Genomic DNA, 15,428 nt, shown 5'->3' on the forward strand with positions numbered 1-15,428 from the left:
GATTTAGTTGAGTGCTTAGTAATGGTGCAAAGTTTTTTTTTCAGTTTTTGGAATCAATACTGAACCACAGGACAACGATGCTGTAATCTAACTGATTATAGTGTTTGATTGTACTCATTCACTTCATCAACCACTTATACATCTATTTAACTTAAAGTAAACTGACCAAATTACTCAAAGGAAGAAAAAAAAAAGCACACCCCCACAGCAGCAGGGCCAGAACATAATGAGTTTAAGTTCCTCAGCATTTTTAATTTGTAGTACAGCCACACAATCAGCAAGAGAACTTTTAGAATTCACCAGAAACATTTATGTTCAGCTTTAAAATGACTCCATTTGAGGTTAAATGAACTGTGAGTTTCAAGTACGGGAAGAAAAGCAAAAACACATTTCAGTTCTTCAGTGCTGGCCCTTCAATATTTACATTCAAGTTTATGGACAGAACCGGAGCTGATGAGCAAGATGAGAACCTTCACATCAATTACTGGCTTAATTGAAGATGAAGTAAGTGTGTGTGTGTGTGTGTGTGTGTGTGTAAGTGAGAGAGAGAGAGAGAGTCTGGACTTTACTTCTCCAGGGATGTGATTTCCTCCATGCAGCCAACAGTGGTCTTCACCTTTAAAGTGGCACGATGCCTTTCATGTGCACAGCTGGGTCGGGATAAGGAGCTTGGTGTGATACCGGTCCACCAGGATCCCAATAAACATGTGTTTATTTCCCAATAGGAACTTTTGTACTGCTGAATATTGCACTGGATCACCTTTAAAAAAAACAACAAAAAAAACCCCACAACATATCTGCATATTTCCAGTTTCCTCTGAGTTCCCCCTGGTGGGATTCATTTGCCCGTGCAGCCTGGGTACGGTGGAGGGGGGGAGTAGTTGGCCGGCTGGGACTGAGCTGGAGTGTATGGCGGGGGGTGTAGTGACGGAGGGTACATCTCATAGTCATAGTTGTATGGAGGAGGAGGACCTAAAGAAAAGAGAAGTAGATTCAGCAGGTTTAAAGGGGTTGGGAGGATTTTTTTTCTTTATTCAAGAAACTAAGGAAAAAGGAAATAAACAGTATTGTTGTGTGAATACAGCACCATCTCGTGGACATATAGGGAAACTGCCGCGTGTTCGTCTTAAAAACTTAAAAAACTTGTTTTGAAATATTTACTCTGATAATAACCTAGATACAATGGGATAACAATACAAACTAAAAACCAAAAATGGGCATTTTTACATTCTAAATCTTTTATTCTGAAAGCCTGTTTTCTGTGGGTTTTTCCTTTAGCAACAATTCAAATTAACTGATGTAATCCTCACTTTGGTTCTGATGAAACAAATTCATTGCTACCTCTGCAAGGTAACAGTGACTATAGAAATAATAATATGAAAGACAATTGAGACCATAAATGCAAAACAAACAGTTGAGAACTTAAAAAATTTAAGTGAGAAGAAAGCTAGAATGTGACTCATTTCACAACACATTCATCTTTCATTATTGGCTCTAATATCCATCCATAAGTTCTATCACAACCCTTTTCCCAATAATAACCATATAAATTGAAATATTCCCTTTTAAATATACCACAATCTACAAAAGATTGAGTGTACACTCTGAATAAAAGTTAAAAACAGAATAATAGATAAAATATATGACACATGCTTCCCGAGTTTAGAGGAGTGGAAACGTAAGGTAGCAGGAAGTGGAAAACCACAATAAATCAAATATGTATTAACTGTACTTTAATAAATGTAGCATGAGTGCCTATGAACCAATTAAGGCCAGGGACTATATTCATTTTTACAGCAAAATGGAACCCCAAAACCGGAAAACCGCCATTGAACACCCAATACTCAACACTCATTTCCTCTAGCCTTTTATCTTTTTAAATGGCTGAGATAAAACAAGTTAGTAGGCTGAATTATCAGTCATTTAAATGAACAAATAACACATAAATTATATGACCTCTGTCACCATAGCAACAGAAAATTAGTATTCCTTGGCTTTATGTGTTCTAGTTTTATGTTTATATAAAGAGATCAGAACAGAGATAGGCTTTCGGTGGCAGAGGAGGACAATAAAAACAGGATAAATAAGTGATGAATGGGGGTGTCACCTGACAGTGCGCATGAGAGAACAACATGGTGACACTGGTGACCATTTCAGGCAATATTCCGATGACACATCGCTTCATTTTGTCGGATAGTTTCTCTTTTATCCCATTCGTTTCCCCGACATAAGATCACTTTAAAATCCCCTTAAATGGAACCTTCACCTTGAGCACCTTTTGTTCTCTTTTCTAGGTTGTTGTTGTAGGTTGTTGGTGCTCCAGGCATCTGCAGACCTACCTGGATAGCCCTGGGTCACAGTGTTGATGTAGGAAGTTCTGAACACGCCAACACGTGCCCCTCGCCCATTCTTCATGCACATGCACAGGCACAGGCACAAGGCCGCCACCGCACCCATCAGGAACACCACGCCAAAAACGATGCCAGAGATGGCAGTGCCCCTGGAAAACACACACACACAGACACACACACAGTGAGCCACCCGGTCAAGTGTGATGAGTGGCAGCTGTCCATGTCAGCTTCCATACAGACAGACTGCAGCGATTGATGTAACTCAGCCAGGAGATGGGTGGGTGTGTGTCAGAAAGTGTGTGGCGTGTTCTGCGAGGAGCGGCGTGTGAACTGGCTTGATATAAAACTATGTACACGGCTGACTAAGGCCACATTTACATGGCGTTTTCACCTGAAAAAGAAAAGTTTTTTGCTTTGCTTTTTTAAAAAAACGCTCCGCGTTCACACAATAGATCCACGATAACGACTGAAAGGAACATTCTTCGCCAGTAGTTGGTGATGTTTGGTGGAACGTTAGCGACTGACCCAGCCCTTGGTGAATGAAACAAATGTGTCTCCACTGGTCTTTATGTGACAAATCCACATTTTGGTGGAGCAGCAAGAAGAAACCCAACACACGTTGCGGAATGTTGTCAGTCATCCAGGTCGAAGAGAATTCTTGGATTAAGGAAATTCGACTGGACTTCCAGTCAAAGACTTTTCACCTCTTATCCAAGAGGCTTCTTCCCTTCTATATTAACTGTTGGGAATTGTTGCTTTTGCGGGTCTATTGTCAGTCTCACACAAAAGTGTGTCTCTGAGTCTCATGCTGCAAGAAGTTTTGGCGCTGCAAAAAACACATCATTACAGGTGCTATAAATTATTCTCCCAAATACATATTTTGACATATTTTTATGTCCCTTGAATGACTGGACAGTGATAGTCTGCAGGCCTTCTTCAAGCATTGAGTTAGTTATCATTTCAAGTACTTTGTACTTTCAAGTGTTTGAATCACAGAATATTGTGGGAGTAGCAGCAGTTCTTGTGTCTGTGTGTGTGTGTGTGTGTTTTAATCTAGCACCATTAGTCGCTCTTGATTCACAGATTGATGTAGAAATTGGGTGTCAAACATAATTGGCTCTTTCAGTTTTCATAGCAATTTCATGTCTGGTGTAGAATGATGATGAAACAGTTTACATACAAGCTAGTTTGGGCAGTATTTTGGATGCCCAAAAGCCTTAAAGTGTAACTAGACCCCTGGCTGGGGGGTGCCCAAGGAGCAGTAAAAATAACCGAGCAACTCTCCAACAGCTCTACCTCCCCAATAAACACCGGCGCAAAAACAAACACAATAGAGAATAATTAATAAGCACACACATAAGCTAGCTTATGAGCCGACCATGAGCAACTCAGAGTATTCGGAGCATGGACCTTTGCCACAGAGACCACGTGGGACCAGAGCCGTACCAGTTTGAGCAGTTATGGCGATGCTGAGGAGTAATCAATTAACAACGCTGCTTCAAAGAAGTGCTCTTGAGGTGTAGTTACACTTCAAGGTTGTGTGAAAGAACTCGCGAGTGGGTGGCAACCTACGAGAGGACGTCGCCGACATAGGCGTAGTAGGAGCAGCAGAAAGGTGGCGATCCATCGCAGCAGTACTCCAAGCAGCCGTCACACTGAGCTTCACTGCTGCCTGAAACACACAGGTGCACAAAAACAGACAAGTGGCAGGACTTAAATGTTTGTTAAACGAGTCAAGAAATAAGAAAACTGCTCCAGTTGAAACAGATTCCCTTTCCCAGGCCTGAGATCTCTCTGTGGCTGGAAATAAGAAAACCTGAGTTGGTTTTTTTTAAAAAAAAGGGGGAAAATAAAATCCTCCTCTGCTCTGTAATGTTTCCAGAGTCTTCCAAGAGGACATATTTCCCCTCAAAGACAATATTTAACGCAGTGCCAAGTTAGCACGGCAACGGCTGCCGTGTCAACAGCGACGGAGCACTTTGCTGAGTTAACAGTGGAGACGCTCGATTTGCTTTTCCGCTCCCCGGTCGGCCACATGAGAGCTTGAAGCAGACAAAAACACGGATGAAGGGCTTCCTCATTTGTTATTTGACGCCCATGCTTGACTCAGCATCGGATTAGGCAAGAAACCTTTCTTTTGAGATGAGCAACATGGGAGCGTTTTCATTGGCTTCATTTATGCCCAATGGAAGCAATGACGCATCGTCTTGTATGTCACCAGTCAAACGAGTGTCCGTGCGAGCATCGATTGGTGTGGGCCGCTACGAATTTTAGAATTCTTCTGGATGCCTGACCTTCAGCGACAGCGTGTCGTGCGCAGTCCGATGTTTTTGACTCTGAGAGTCATGATCGGAGCCGCTGACTCGATGCTCTGAGTCACCCGCTCTCGTACGCCCCAGAACTGCGGCAGTGACACGCACGGATCTGTTCAGCAGTTGAAGGGAGACAGGATGCAAAGCGTGAAAACTGCGCGTGAGGAGCGGAATCGTGACGCCAGACGAGCGCACGACCCAGCGCGGGGGTCATGGCTGCTGTGCGTGCGTTGTTTCACACACTGAAGCATCATATACACAGCTGTATTGGTCTCACATCCTCATCTGAACATGCAGCCACCACACAGTTGTTCCTCACCAGATGAAGCGTGTGACAGTGTGTGTGTGTGTATTTAGGGGCATCCATGCACACACATATGCAAAATGCTCCTTTTAAGAGTGGAATTAGCATTTCTGCTTATTAGGTAACTTTGGTCACATACAGAGAAGCTGTAAAGAGATGGAGAAGCATTTCATTGGTCAGCAGATTTATTGTGATCACAGCTTCTTCCCTGGATGAGACAAGTTTTTCACAGCCCCACTTATTGGAATTACCGCTAATTTCACTTAAACACAAGTTCTACGTGCTTCTTTTTAGAAGCGCCAGGAGATTGCGCTCTAATTTAACACTGAATATCTGCTTCAAACAATCTCGTGTCTCTGTGCCAATGGCCCCACTTTGGAGGTCCCAACAGGGAGCCTTGTGGTGCTGCTCTGTCTGGGTGGTCCTAACAGGACCTGGCTCCTGTCTCTCCACACGCTTGGAGACAGTACTCGGTCATTTGTGACCACACACACACACACACACACACCCCTTTACTGACTTGACAAGATTAAAAGTTAGCAGATAATTAATGTTTTGTAAAAAACAGTAACCAGTGATCTTGTGAATGTGTTCTGTGCCAGAAGTGCCTGGAAATAAAGTCAGAGATCAAACACACAGTTTTAGCTTTTAGGCTAGATGCTTATAATCGTGGCCAAAATCGAATACTAAAAACTTGCTAATATCTTTGATGATCATAGATTTAATAATTTTAAAAAAACCAACTACAAACCTACAAACTTGAGAAAACATCTGAGAAAATAAAGGTATTTAAGTTTAGGATCTAACAGCAACATTTTTACTCCTTTATGGAAAATTCTAAAAGGAAAATTAGACTTTTACCTTTAAAGGGTAATAACATACTAACTGCAGGATTACTGAGTTCATTTCTTTATCTGAAAGCAATCTAAGGGAAAGTGTTGATACCGTCTTTCTCATGTGAGGTCCTAAATCCTTTAATACACCAACAACACACCGAGCATTTGTTTCCTTTATCTTGATGCAAAAAAATGACATCAGACAATTAAACTACCGTCGAAGTTTCCCACATTTCCTTATTTTGCGCGTCACAAAGTGAGAGTAAATAAAACAAACTCACCGGTAACTAAACAAAGAAGCAGCGAGCTCCTCAACCACAGCGTCCTCCGTCTCTTCCAGGGGTTCTCCATGACCCTTCCGGCTCTTCTGCGTCCACTTTGTGGCGTTTTAAAAACACAAAACTAAACCTTGTTTGTCCAGTAAAAGACGACCAAAGCGCTTGTTCCCAGCGCCGTGCAGCCTCCAGTCACCTCTTTGGCTCTCCCCGGTGCATCGCTGTCCTGTCCTGTCCTGTCCTGTGCCGGAGCTCCTCGGTTGACCCCCTTCAGGAGCTCCGGTTCCTCCTCAACACGTGTCGCGTCCCGCCGTCCTGCGCCCACACCTCGCTCTCCGCACCCGGCTAAGTCTTCCCTTTATCCCCCTCCCCCCGCTTCCTCGGATTACTCTGATGATTTCAAAAGAAGGCGGCTGGATATTTTCAAAATAAGGCTTTAATCCATGATTTCTAAATAGCTTTTTGAAAAAAGTTTCCTGAAAGTAACACTAAAGGGCTTTTACCGCCCTCTAGGGCCGCAGTAGGGAACCAAAGCCAGATTGTTATTCCAATTAATTTTGCAGCCAGACAATCATTTTATGTGGGATAGCATCCAAGTCAGTATATACAATATATGTAATCAGTATTGATTACATTCGGTCCCCCTCTATGGCTGCTAGCATGTTGCTAATGTAGCCAGACCAACGTACTGTATGTTGGCAGCCTTTGTAACATTGTAATAAATTCATTTCAAATTTCAGTGCCACTTTCCAACGACATCTACAACAACAAAACCTTTGAAAAGTTGCTTAATTCCTTATGTATGTTTGGAATATGATCACGCTCTAGTTTGAAATGATGGAAAGTCCTTTTCCTTGTTTTAAATGCAGGGGTAAAGGGGCAGTCGTCCCCCTTTCCTCTGGGCCGCCACATATGTGCTGACCTGCAGAGATCAAGTTACAGCCATAAAATAGATCATTTGAAAGTTAAATTATGGTAGTTAAAAAGCTCCCAGGCAGGCTGTGGACAACTGCAAATGCTAAAAACATGAAATATGAAAAGTAATAAAAGTTAAGGATTCACCGTGCTTCTCTGCTTGATTTAATATCGATGTTTGTTGTTTTCTTTTCATATAAATGTATTGCACAGCTCTTTTGCATCTGGCCACAGTGGGGTTCAATGTATTAACACAACAATTAGAATTAATTTACTTGAATACAATATTTAAAGTAGCTTATGGGCAACTGAGGGTGGCAAATAGTGGAGAGCATTCTTTTAAATGCCACCCACATTGAGTGTGATGATTCATGATGCCTTCCAGATGTTCCCTTTAAGATGTAATGATGTGACGCAGTGGCATGAAAAAACAAGCGAGCAGAAGGCTTCATTTATATTAATGATGATTTTGCTGCATGGCTGTGTGTTTTTCTTTGTCACTTGGAAAATCATGTTGTGGGCGTCTGCTCTAGATTCTGGTAACTCATTTTGTCATTGTGCGGCTTAATTTTAAACCATTGATAATGGCAGGAGGATAATTATTGCCACTGCGCTCCACAGGGAGCAATGTTGGCAGTCAATTATCCACCTCGGGGTCCGACCTGAAGTGACACCAGGTTTCTGGTTATCATTGACAATCCTGACATTGTTTGTAGTCCAAATCAAAAGTAGATGCATTCATCGTTTTAAAGGCAATTTCTTCTCAATTCGGACATTTAAGCTTTTTCCAAACCCTGAATGATATGGTATTAGACCTTTAAGCTTGGAAGGATCCCTGTGGATACACAGTAGCTTGGAAGATACATATGTGGCAAATGATTTGATGTATACTGTGGACGTGCGGAGGCCATTTAGCTTCAAGTGGTATTTTAAATGCACTTGTTTGATAATAGAGGCCAAATGGGGAAAACCGGTCGAAGGAGGAGTTGGGAAATCCTGACATCTAGTGGTCATAAAAACATCGCGCAAGATTCGCTTTTGTAATACTGGGATTTTTTTGGTCTTCTAAGAGCTGGCCGGCTTATTAAAGTTAGAATGGTGGTTGTATTTGTGCTTTGAATGATAGTCATTAAACATTTGCAGATATATTTATGAGCTCTGGGAGTTTGATGGTTCTGGTTTAAATTAGTCAATGGCAAATCTCGCAATCTCAAGATCTGTACAAGATCTGTGTGTGTGAGTGTGTGTGTGTGTGTGTGTGTGTGTGTGTGTGTGTGTGTGTGTGTGTGTGCGTGTGTGTGTGTGTGTGTCCAATAAACAAACCAGTCTGGATAAACTAATTGCACAAATCAATGAGATATTTTATTCATATTTATTCATGTATCTAGGACCATATATATATATATAACACTGTATAAATAATCTTTATATTCTACTCCCTTCTGTAATCTCAATACCAAACAAAATATCTTTAAAAGCCACATGATTATATTTAACAGGCTGTACAAAAATAAATAATGTTTGCATATTCTGTACAAAAGGGGGGAAATGAGAGAAAAACAAAGTGCCTTCACAGAAGACAGGAAAGACTTACTTATGAAGTAGTAGCAGGAGTTAAGTCCCTGTTTACGTCTCCATACACACACTCACACACTTCTCTTTGGTCTTCAGAGGTCCCTCATTGAAGTTTGTGTGGAAGAGGTCAAGATATGGCTAAAGGATAAGGTACTGTAACTCAGACATTTAAATACGACTGGGTCTTATAATGTGCCGCTGGCAAAAACAAAAAGGAAGTGCTACAGATTTGTGTTAAATAAACATAGACTGGGACGCTAAGATTATTAACTATTTTATTTTCCATACCTGATGGGGTGACCTAGTAAAATATGATCTTTTCTCTGCAATAAGTTTCTGTATAAACTCTGAAATAACCTTCCTCCTCCCAACCCTCACGTGTCTGTCCAGCCCAGCTTGGACAATTAAAAACATGTATTTAAAAAAAAAAAAAAAAATGACACAGTCTCACAATCTCTCACACTCACGGGCAGCAGCACGCTCCTTTAGGAAATCAGGAATGTCCATGCTTTCTGCCTCTAATGGGAAAGAATGTGCCTTTGCTGCACGAACAGGCAGCAAGCTCAAAACAGTCCTTATTGCTCCAACTGTGTCTAGAAGGGACCCAACATCTGTCCAACTGGAGGGAATTGGCAAAGATTGGCTTTAAAAGTCAGCCTGGACCCTTTAGATCACCCGAAACTATCCAGAAATGGCAGCGTTTGGCATGTAAACATTCATCTGCCTCATTTGGGAAACCAGAGGCAATGAAGACAAGAGTCTTTTAATGTCTTTCTGGTAGGACATTATGGAAGGGACCTTTAACAAGCACCTTGAGTGCACAGTTCCAGGAGAGGTCGTGGTCGGTCTTTGGGGTCACAGCTTTCATTAGTTAGCGTGCGCCCATCGTGCCCGATGCAGCGTAGCTGGCGTTTGCGGAAGCCTCGGCCGCAGGTTTTAGAGCAGACCGACCAGTCTCCGAGAAGCCAGGTGGGACAGGGTTGCGTGGCGCAGGACCTGGAAGCCAAGGGCCGCAGCTCCTCTGGACAGTCTCTGGAAGGATGACCGTAGGCATCTAGACACACTACCTCTCTCTGTTGCACACCTCCTCCGCAGGTCTGGGAGCATGGCCCCCACTCTCTCAAGGTCCACTCCGCTCCGCCCACCTCTCTGATGGCGTTGATGGACGGCCGACGACCTCCGTTGTTGGACGTTGATGCGCCGTTGTTTGGTCGTGGTGCAAAGTAGCTATATTTCACCCTAGGTCTGGGAGCTTCCCCTACGGAGAGGACCTGGATGGTGAGGGGCTCGGGGAGTGGGGAGAAGCTCCTGATGCGCTCTAGGGTGGCAGATGAGCCGCTGTACCGCAGCAACGCCCCTCTCAAGGCAACGTCTGTCTCCATGGTCATCAGCTTGTAATCGCCATTTAACAGATAGGTTCCATCCTGGCGCCGCACTGCCAAGTAGCTGTTGTCATGTCGACCGTTGCCTGTGGCACGCTGCTTGACATCTACATGAGTAGCACCAGCAGGTATGGTTACAACGTCCTGGTAACCAGGCCTGAAAGAGCGAGGAGCAGCATTCAGAGTGCAGCATGAAAAACAGGAGGTCTACAACATCTAAGTCATTTCTAACCCAGTGGGTGTTTACCTGGCACGATCCAAAGAGCCAGACACCTTCTTGCAGGTGGAGCCGTCTCCACCACAAACCCCACACTTGTCGAAGCGTCGGTTAGAGCCGATGACGCGGTCACACCCGGCTTTGACGCACTGGCCTTGCACACAAACGGTGGTGGAGTCTGGGCTGCACGGCGTGCCATCAGCCACCTGGGGGTAGCAGAGATGTAGTGAACTTTAGGGCACAGTCTGGTGAAAGCGTTATGTATGTGTCTGAGTCGGTTAGAAAAGAGTAATAGTGAGGCAAGAAGCCAGAGGGTGAACAAATTTACAGTGGTTACTTATACAATTCACAGGCCCAACAAAGAAAGAGCACTGCTACAAGAAAAGACCCCGCTACGGTTGAAGCGTGGGTTTAAGATGACATTGCAAACTCTCACCTTTGACTTAAGGACAAAGAAGTATCCGGTTCCTTTGGCCCGACACACCAACTTGCACCGGTCTTTAGGAGAAATTCCAGCATACTTGGGCACCCACTCGACACCCTCGCCCGAACCCAGAGACACTTGGGCTGACATGTCATTATGGGCCAGGCACTGCTCCTCACGGAACGTCAGACCTGCAGGGAGAGAAGGGTCGGATTTACGGCCTGCTCACTTTGAGCAACACCTAATTTTCACACCAGCGATGAAGCTACAGTTGTGACTTCCACATTTGGGGTGCCCGAACGTTTTCAATGGCAAGTCACCGCGGTGCAGGGGGGCTTATTACCACAACTTACCGTTGGTGTCGGGGCACGTCTCTGTGTTGCAGGAGTGGTACTGGATCCTCTTGCCCTCACAGTACTTTCCACCATTTCTTGGAAGAGGGTTGTCACAGGAACGGAATGAGTACTGCACCCCTCCCCCGCAGGTCCGAGAGCAATCGCCCCATGGACCCCACGTACCCCAGCCGCCATTCACGGGAATCTGAAAGCATCAGAAACACAATTTATGAACTGAGCTGACAAGATCAAAGAAGCAAAACTAAATAGAAAGACATTCATTTATTAGCTGAAATTGGTTTTGTAATGTTTGGATTCCTACCTGGTGTTTGGCAGCTTGGCTCTTGGTCAGACACTGTCCGGCCAGGCAGTAGCTGTCATGCCCACATGGCGTCCCATCAGCCCAGGGAAAGTTCTTAGTCTGGCACACCAGCAGGCCATTGGATGTCGTCACCGTGCACCACAGAGCCGCGCATGTGGTACTCAGATCTGGGCAGTGCTGAGAGTCCTCCCCAAAAGTCAACCGGCACTGGTGGTCAGCGTCGTAGACGGTCCCGGGCAGAGGTTGAGGCAGCGCCTGGGGTCGGACGGGCTTATCCAGCAAGCACTGACCGTGACCGTTGTCCAGGAAGGTGGTGACCATGAGGGCGGAGCAGGGGGACCATGGCTGCTGCTGGTCAAGGTTGGACAGCGTGGAGGCCATCATGTGTGACCCCCAGTGGGCGCCGTTGACCTCTGAGCACAGCTGGGCATCATCATGGGGCATGTTGAAGACGTGGCCTGCAAGACAATACGATGGGACATTTTATAATATCCTGCTGTGGATTATATTAACAAGTAGAATAGATAATATCTCTATGGTAAAGTATGCTGTAACAGAATATTATTACTACACAGGGTCATATTTACTCGATATTGACTTACCCAGTTCATGTGCCACTGTGAACGCAGCTTGCAGCCCATCATCCTCGATAATTGAACAACTTCTGTCAGGGTCGCACACCGTGCCAACGTCTGCCATGCCGAGGGTGTCACAAGAGTGGGCACCACACAGGTCCTGCACGGGCAGACAGGTTCTATTGAACGCTCGGGTCCTTTCATGTTTGTGTTCTTCTTATCACGTCTTAACCTTCCACGCGACCTTACCGTTCTGGTGAAGAGAACAGCGGTGTCGTAGTGCTCTGCGTGGCGGTCGCTGGTCGGGTTGTGCTGTCGCTGCCACTGGCAGAAGTTCCGCAGAGTCATGGCAGCGTTTGATGAGACCTGAGGGCCGTACTCCTCCTCGTACACCACCAGCAGCTTCACCACCGCCAGGCTGATGGAGTTGTGGATGCTAGGGTGGCGGTACAGACGGGAGGCCACCGCCATGATGGTCAGCAGGTAGGGTTTGAGTCCTGCGCCGTGGAACTCAGCCATGGACTGGTCAGCCACTATCATGATCTCCAGGTAGCGAGGGGTGGAGACAAAGCGCCTTGTGCGGTGGTGGGCTTCAGGGAGAGAGGGACAGAGATGATCCAACATAAGAAGGTGGCACTTCTGCATGAAATACTCATTCTTTCATTGGAACTGAAATGCTCATTAAGTTCGACTGTTGGATGTCAGATGCCCTGTGACAGGAACCAGTCACCCTGAACGAGATGGTCGGTTTTTTTTTTACAGTCCTTGTCCGTTGTTTTAACGTCACAACTATCCCTTCTTAAGATCCACATTCCTAAAGCGACCCTCTCTTTGGAAAAGTGCGCAAAGAAAAAAGAAAATCCTTTTCTGTGTGTGTGTGGGGGGGGGGGGGGGGGGGGGTATCTGCCGGTGCGATTTGTACCAGGAGGCGCGTTTACGCGTCGGGTCCCAGCACCGCTGGGCTCTGGCTGTTGCCAACCCCCAGGGCTCCCCTCCCCTTCCTCCGACCCCCCTCCTCCTCCTCTGCCCCACTCCCCTCCCCTCCCCTCCCTCACCCTTCTCTCCTCCCTTTCTCGGCTCGGCTGGAGCTGAGTCCAGTGCGCCTGCTGGGACGCACGAAAGTGACAGCAGTGGTCTTTTTTCTGGATGTTTGACGTTTATTAAATAAGGTGTAGGCAGAGTAAGTGTAAGATAACACTCAAAAACACCACATAGGCTACTTTTCTTTGGCCAGTTTAATGATCTGGACATCGAAGGAATCAACGCGTAAAAATGTATAAAAATGAGCGTCTCATTTAAGCTTACCTGTCTGGTCTCCATTAGCGGCTCCGCGGCCGGCTTCTTTCTCCAGATTTTTTGGCACCCTCTCCTCGTCCTCGTTGACCCCGCATTTAGAGCTTCCTTCCTCTGCCAAAGAGGCCCGGGCCCTCCTTCGGATCATGTGGACAGTTTCTTCGGTGCCAACGAAGTCACTGGAGTTGAGGGGCTGAATGAAATATTCTACGCCCTGGAAGTAGAATCCGCCCCTCAGCCCGTGGCACAGGTTGAGCGCAGCGGCGGAGTGTTCCTCTCCGTTCACTGTGCCAGAGTAGAAACAACCCGGCTCGGCTCCGTTCTTGGATTCTGGTGTCGGTTCGGACTCTGGGCTCCCTACGATGTGGAAAACAAAACCCGGCGCCAAGAAGGTCTGGTCAGGCTCGAGCTCCAAAACCAGCTCCTTGCCGAAGACTTCCAAGCGATACTCTCTCATCTCCGCCCGCTTCTGCTGCTCCTCCACCGAAAAAGTCCGCCACGGTTCGGGTCGGGTCGCCGGGTCCAGTCTGACCGGCACCACCATGCTCTCCTCCCAGGCGCCGTGCGCCGTGCCGACGCACAGGCTGGCGATTATGCCCAGGAAAATGTGCAACAATAACATGATAAAGCTGCAATCCGAGAACTTGAAACAGAGCAGATAACGAATTCTCTAGGAAGCAGCGAGTAAATCCTTTTAAAGGCTTGCCTCTAAACTAAACACAGTCTCTTAACTTCCACAAATCTGCGTCCAAAAAACGACGCATAAAATCTAAAACAGGGATCGGATCCAGTGCAAAATCTGAACTTGTGTGCAGGTCTGAACTGCAAAAAGTAATTTCATTACATGAAAATCAAAGAATCTCGACAGTTAGTCCCAACAGGTCTCTCCCAAACTTCTGTCTCGCTGAGTGACTAAGGGGGGGCAGGGTTTTCCACTGCTGACCCTTTTAGTCTGTTCTCTGCTCTTGTCTTGCAGTCAGAACTCGGCCGGTGTCTCCTTATATATTATTCTCTCAGTGTTGGGACCACCCCCTTTTTGCGGAGGCTTTGATGTTAGAGTTGCCAAAATCCCGTGCGCAAAGAAAAACGCACCAGTGATTTTGGAGCGCGTCCATGTCCATGAATCATTGTGCATGGAAGAGAGCAACGGGAAGGGCAGTGCCGTCTTTCCTAAACTCTGCTGGTCCCTCTGAAGATGTACGTGCACACATTATAGAAAACATCGCGCTGATATTGGTCACGCAGCCCAAAACATGTGCTCAACCACTTGGGGCTCTCAGTTGTGGTTCTACGTTATCACTAACTCATGTCTAGATTAAAACTTTTATTTTCAAGATAATTGGGGTAGAAAGGCTGCATTGTCTGATGCAAAGCAGCGCTGTAGTGCCGCGGGTTTGGGAAGGGCAGCCATATAAGTTCGGCCCAGGGTCGGGCAGCAGCGCGCAGCTTCTGCCAAACCGGCTGCGCAGCGCCGCTCCCCGGGGAGAGGGAGAAGAAACGGGGCCGCTGAGGTCTTAAGGTGGATCGGGTGGCCTCGACCACCTTTTCCCAGCTTCTCCTTCTTAAGATTTCCCCGCCCGCTTGGACTACCCCCCCCCCCCCCCCCCCCCCCACACACACACACACTCCATGGACAGGAAGAATTCATGCTACAGTTTCTTTAAAAAGTGCCATTTCTGAAATCATAATCTCATCTCTGCGCGTTGAAATAAGGAATACGATGCACTGAAAGCGGAGAACGTGCCTCATTAAATAACGCAGTGTCAACAAATACTACTTAAATTAAAACAAATACTCGAAAATTACAGAAATGTGGTAAATCTTATGATTACGTTGTTTTTGACTAAATGAGCTCATCAATACATTGAAAACATAATGATTGGCAATGACTTTATTTGGGCAGTTCAACTTTTTAGAATGGAACAAACTTTTCTTTGTATGAAACGTTCGAGGAAGTCCACCTTAAAAGCCGCGCGTCCGGAATTGAAAACAGCCGTAATTACATGGTCCTCCAAAAGGTGGCAGGCACGAGTTAAAGATGCCGCGACTAATTTTCGGACGACATAATTGTCGATTCTCGGGTTCACCCAACAGGGGACGCACAAAATCAGCATTTGGGGCCAAGTCCAGGGGCAGAGAGTCATTTGTTGACAGCAAGGGGGCAGTCGTGGCCTATTAATGCAGTGTTGGACAAATACAAATTGATCTAATAATTTTAGGATAATCGTATTTCACAGGAGAAATGTTGGTGCTTCATTTATGTGTGCCCCTTTAACCTCTATTAATTAAACAAAATTTAAAAGGTAAATCAA

The 15,428-nt window shown here is 45.8% G+C and overlaps 2 protein-coding genes across 2 annotated transcripts; both read right to left on the reverse strand.

The window, feature by feature from the left end:
• Positions 1-226: 226 nt before the first annotated feature.
• Positions 227-6,452, reverse strand: cyyr1 (cysteine/tyrosine-rich 1). Its single transcript, XM_003966443.3, has 4 exons — positions 6,085-6,452; positions 3,924-4,023; positions 2,340-2,500; positions 227-972 (listed from the first exon to the last, which is right to left on the reverse strand). Exons 1-4 carry the CDS (start codon positions 6,152-6,154, stop codon positions 839-841), a joined length of 465 nt encoding a protein of 154 aa, XP_003966492.1. The 5' UTR covers positions 6,155-6,452; the 3' UTR covers positions 227-838.
• Positions 6,453-8,333: 1,881 nt separating this feature from the next.
• On the reverse strand, positions 8,334-14,084 carry adamts1 (ADAM metallopeptidase with thrombospondin type 1 motif, 1). Its single transcript, XM_003966419.3, has 8 exons — positions 13,129-14,084; positions 12,073-12,413; positions 11,851-11,983; positions 11,249-11,706; positions 10,945-11,131; positions 10,604-10,782; positions 10,198-10,373; positions 8,334-10,107 (listed from the first exon to the last, which is right to left on the reverse strand). The coding sequence occupies exons 1-8, from the start codon at positions 13,736-13,738 to the stop codon at positions 9,369-9,371; spliced, it is 2,823 nt and encodes a 940-aa protein (XP_003966468.1). The 5' UTR covers positions 13,739-14,084; the 3' UTR covers positions 8,334-9,368.
• Between the last annotated feature and the right edge of the window lie 1,344 nt (positions 14,085-15,428).

The sequence above is a fragment of the Takifugu rubripes genome, chromosome 8, assembly GCF_901000725.2.
Source record: "Takifugu rubripes chromosome 8, fTakRub1.2, whole genome shotgun sequence".
NCBI classification, from domain to species: domain Eukaryota; kingdom Metazoa; phylum Chordata; class Actinopteri; order Tetraodontiformes; family Tetraodontidae; genus Takifugu; species Takifugu rubripes.

What these genes read in the sequence shown, in the direction of transcription:
- adamts1 (XM_003966419.3), bottom strand. Translation starts at nt 13,738, where the DNA reads ATGTTATTGTTGCACATTTTCCTGGGCATAATCGCCAGCCTGTGCGTC. An exon ending in GCCAAGCTGCCAAACACCAG is followed by an intron (nt 11,132 to 11,248) that starts GTAGGAATCCAA and finishes TGATGCTTTCAG; the next exon opens with ATTCCCGTGAATGGCGGCTG. An exon ending in GGCTCTTTGGATCGTGCCAG is followed by an intron (nt 10,108 to 10,197) that starts GTAAACACCCAC and finishes TCGCTCTTTCAG; the next exon opens with GCCTGGTTACCAGGACGTTG.
- cyyr1 (XM_003966443.3), bottom strand. Translation starts at nt 6,154, where the DNA reads ATGGAGAACCCCTGGAAGAGACGGAGGACGCTGTGGTTGAGGAGCTCG. An exon ending in GCTTCTTTGTTTAGTTACCG is followed by an intron (nt 4,024 to 6,084) that starts GTGAGTTTGTTT and finishes TGTGTGTTTCAG; the next exon opens with GCAGCAGTGAAGCTCAGTGT. An exon ending in TGTGACCCAGGGCTATCCAG is followed by an intron (nt 973 to 2,339) that starts GTAGGTCTGCAG and finishes TCTTTTCTTTAG; the next exon opens with GTCCTCCTCCTCCATACAAC.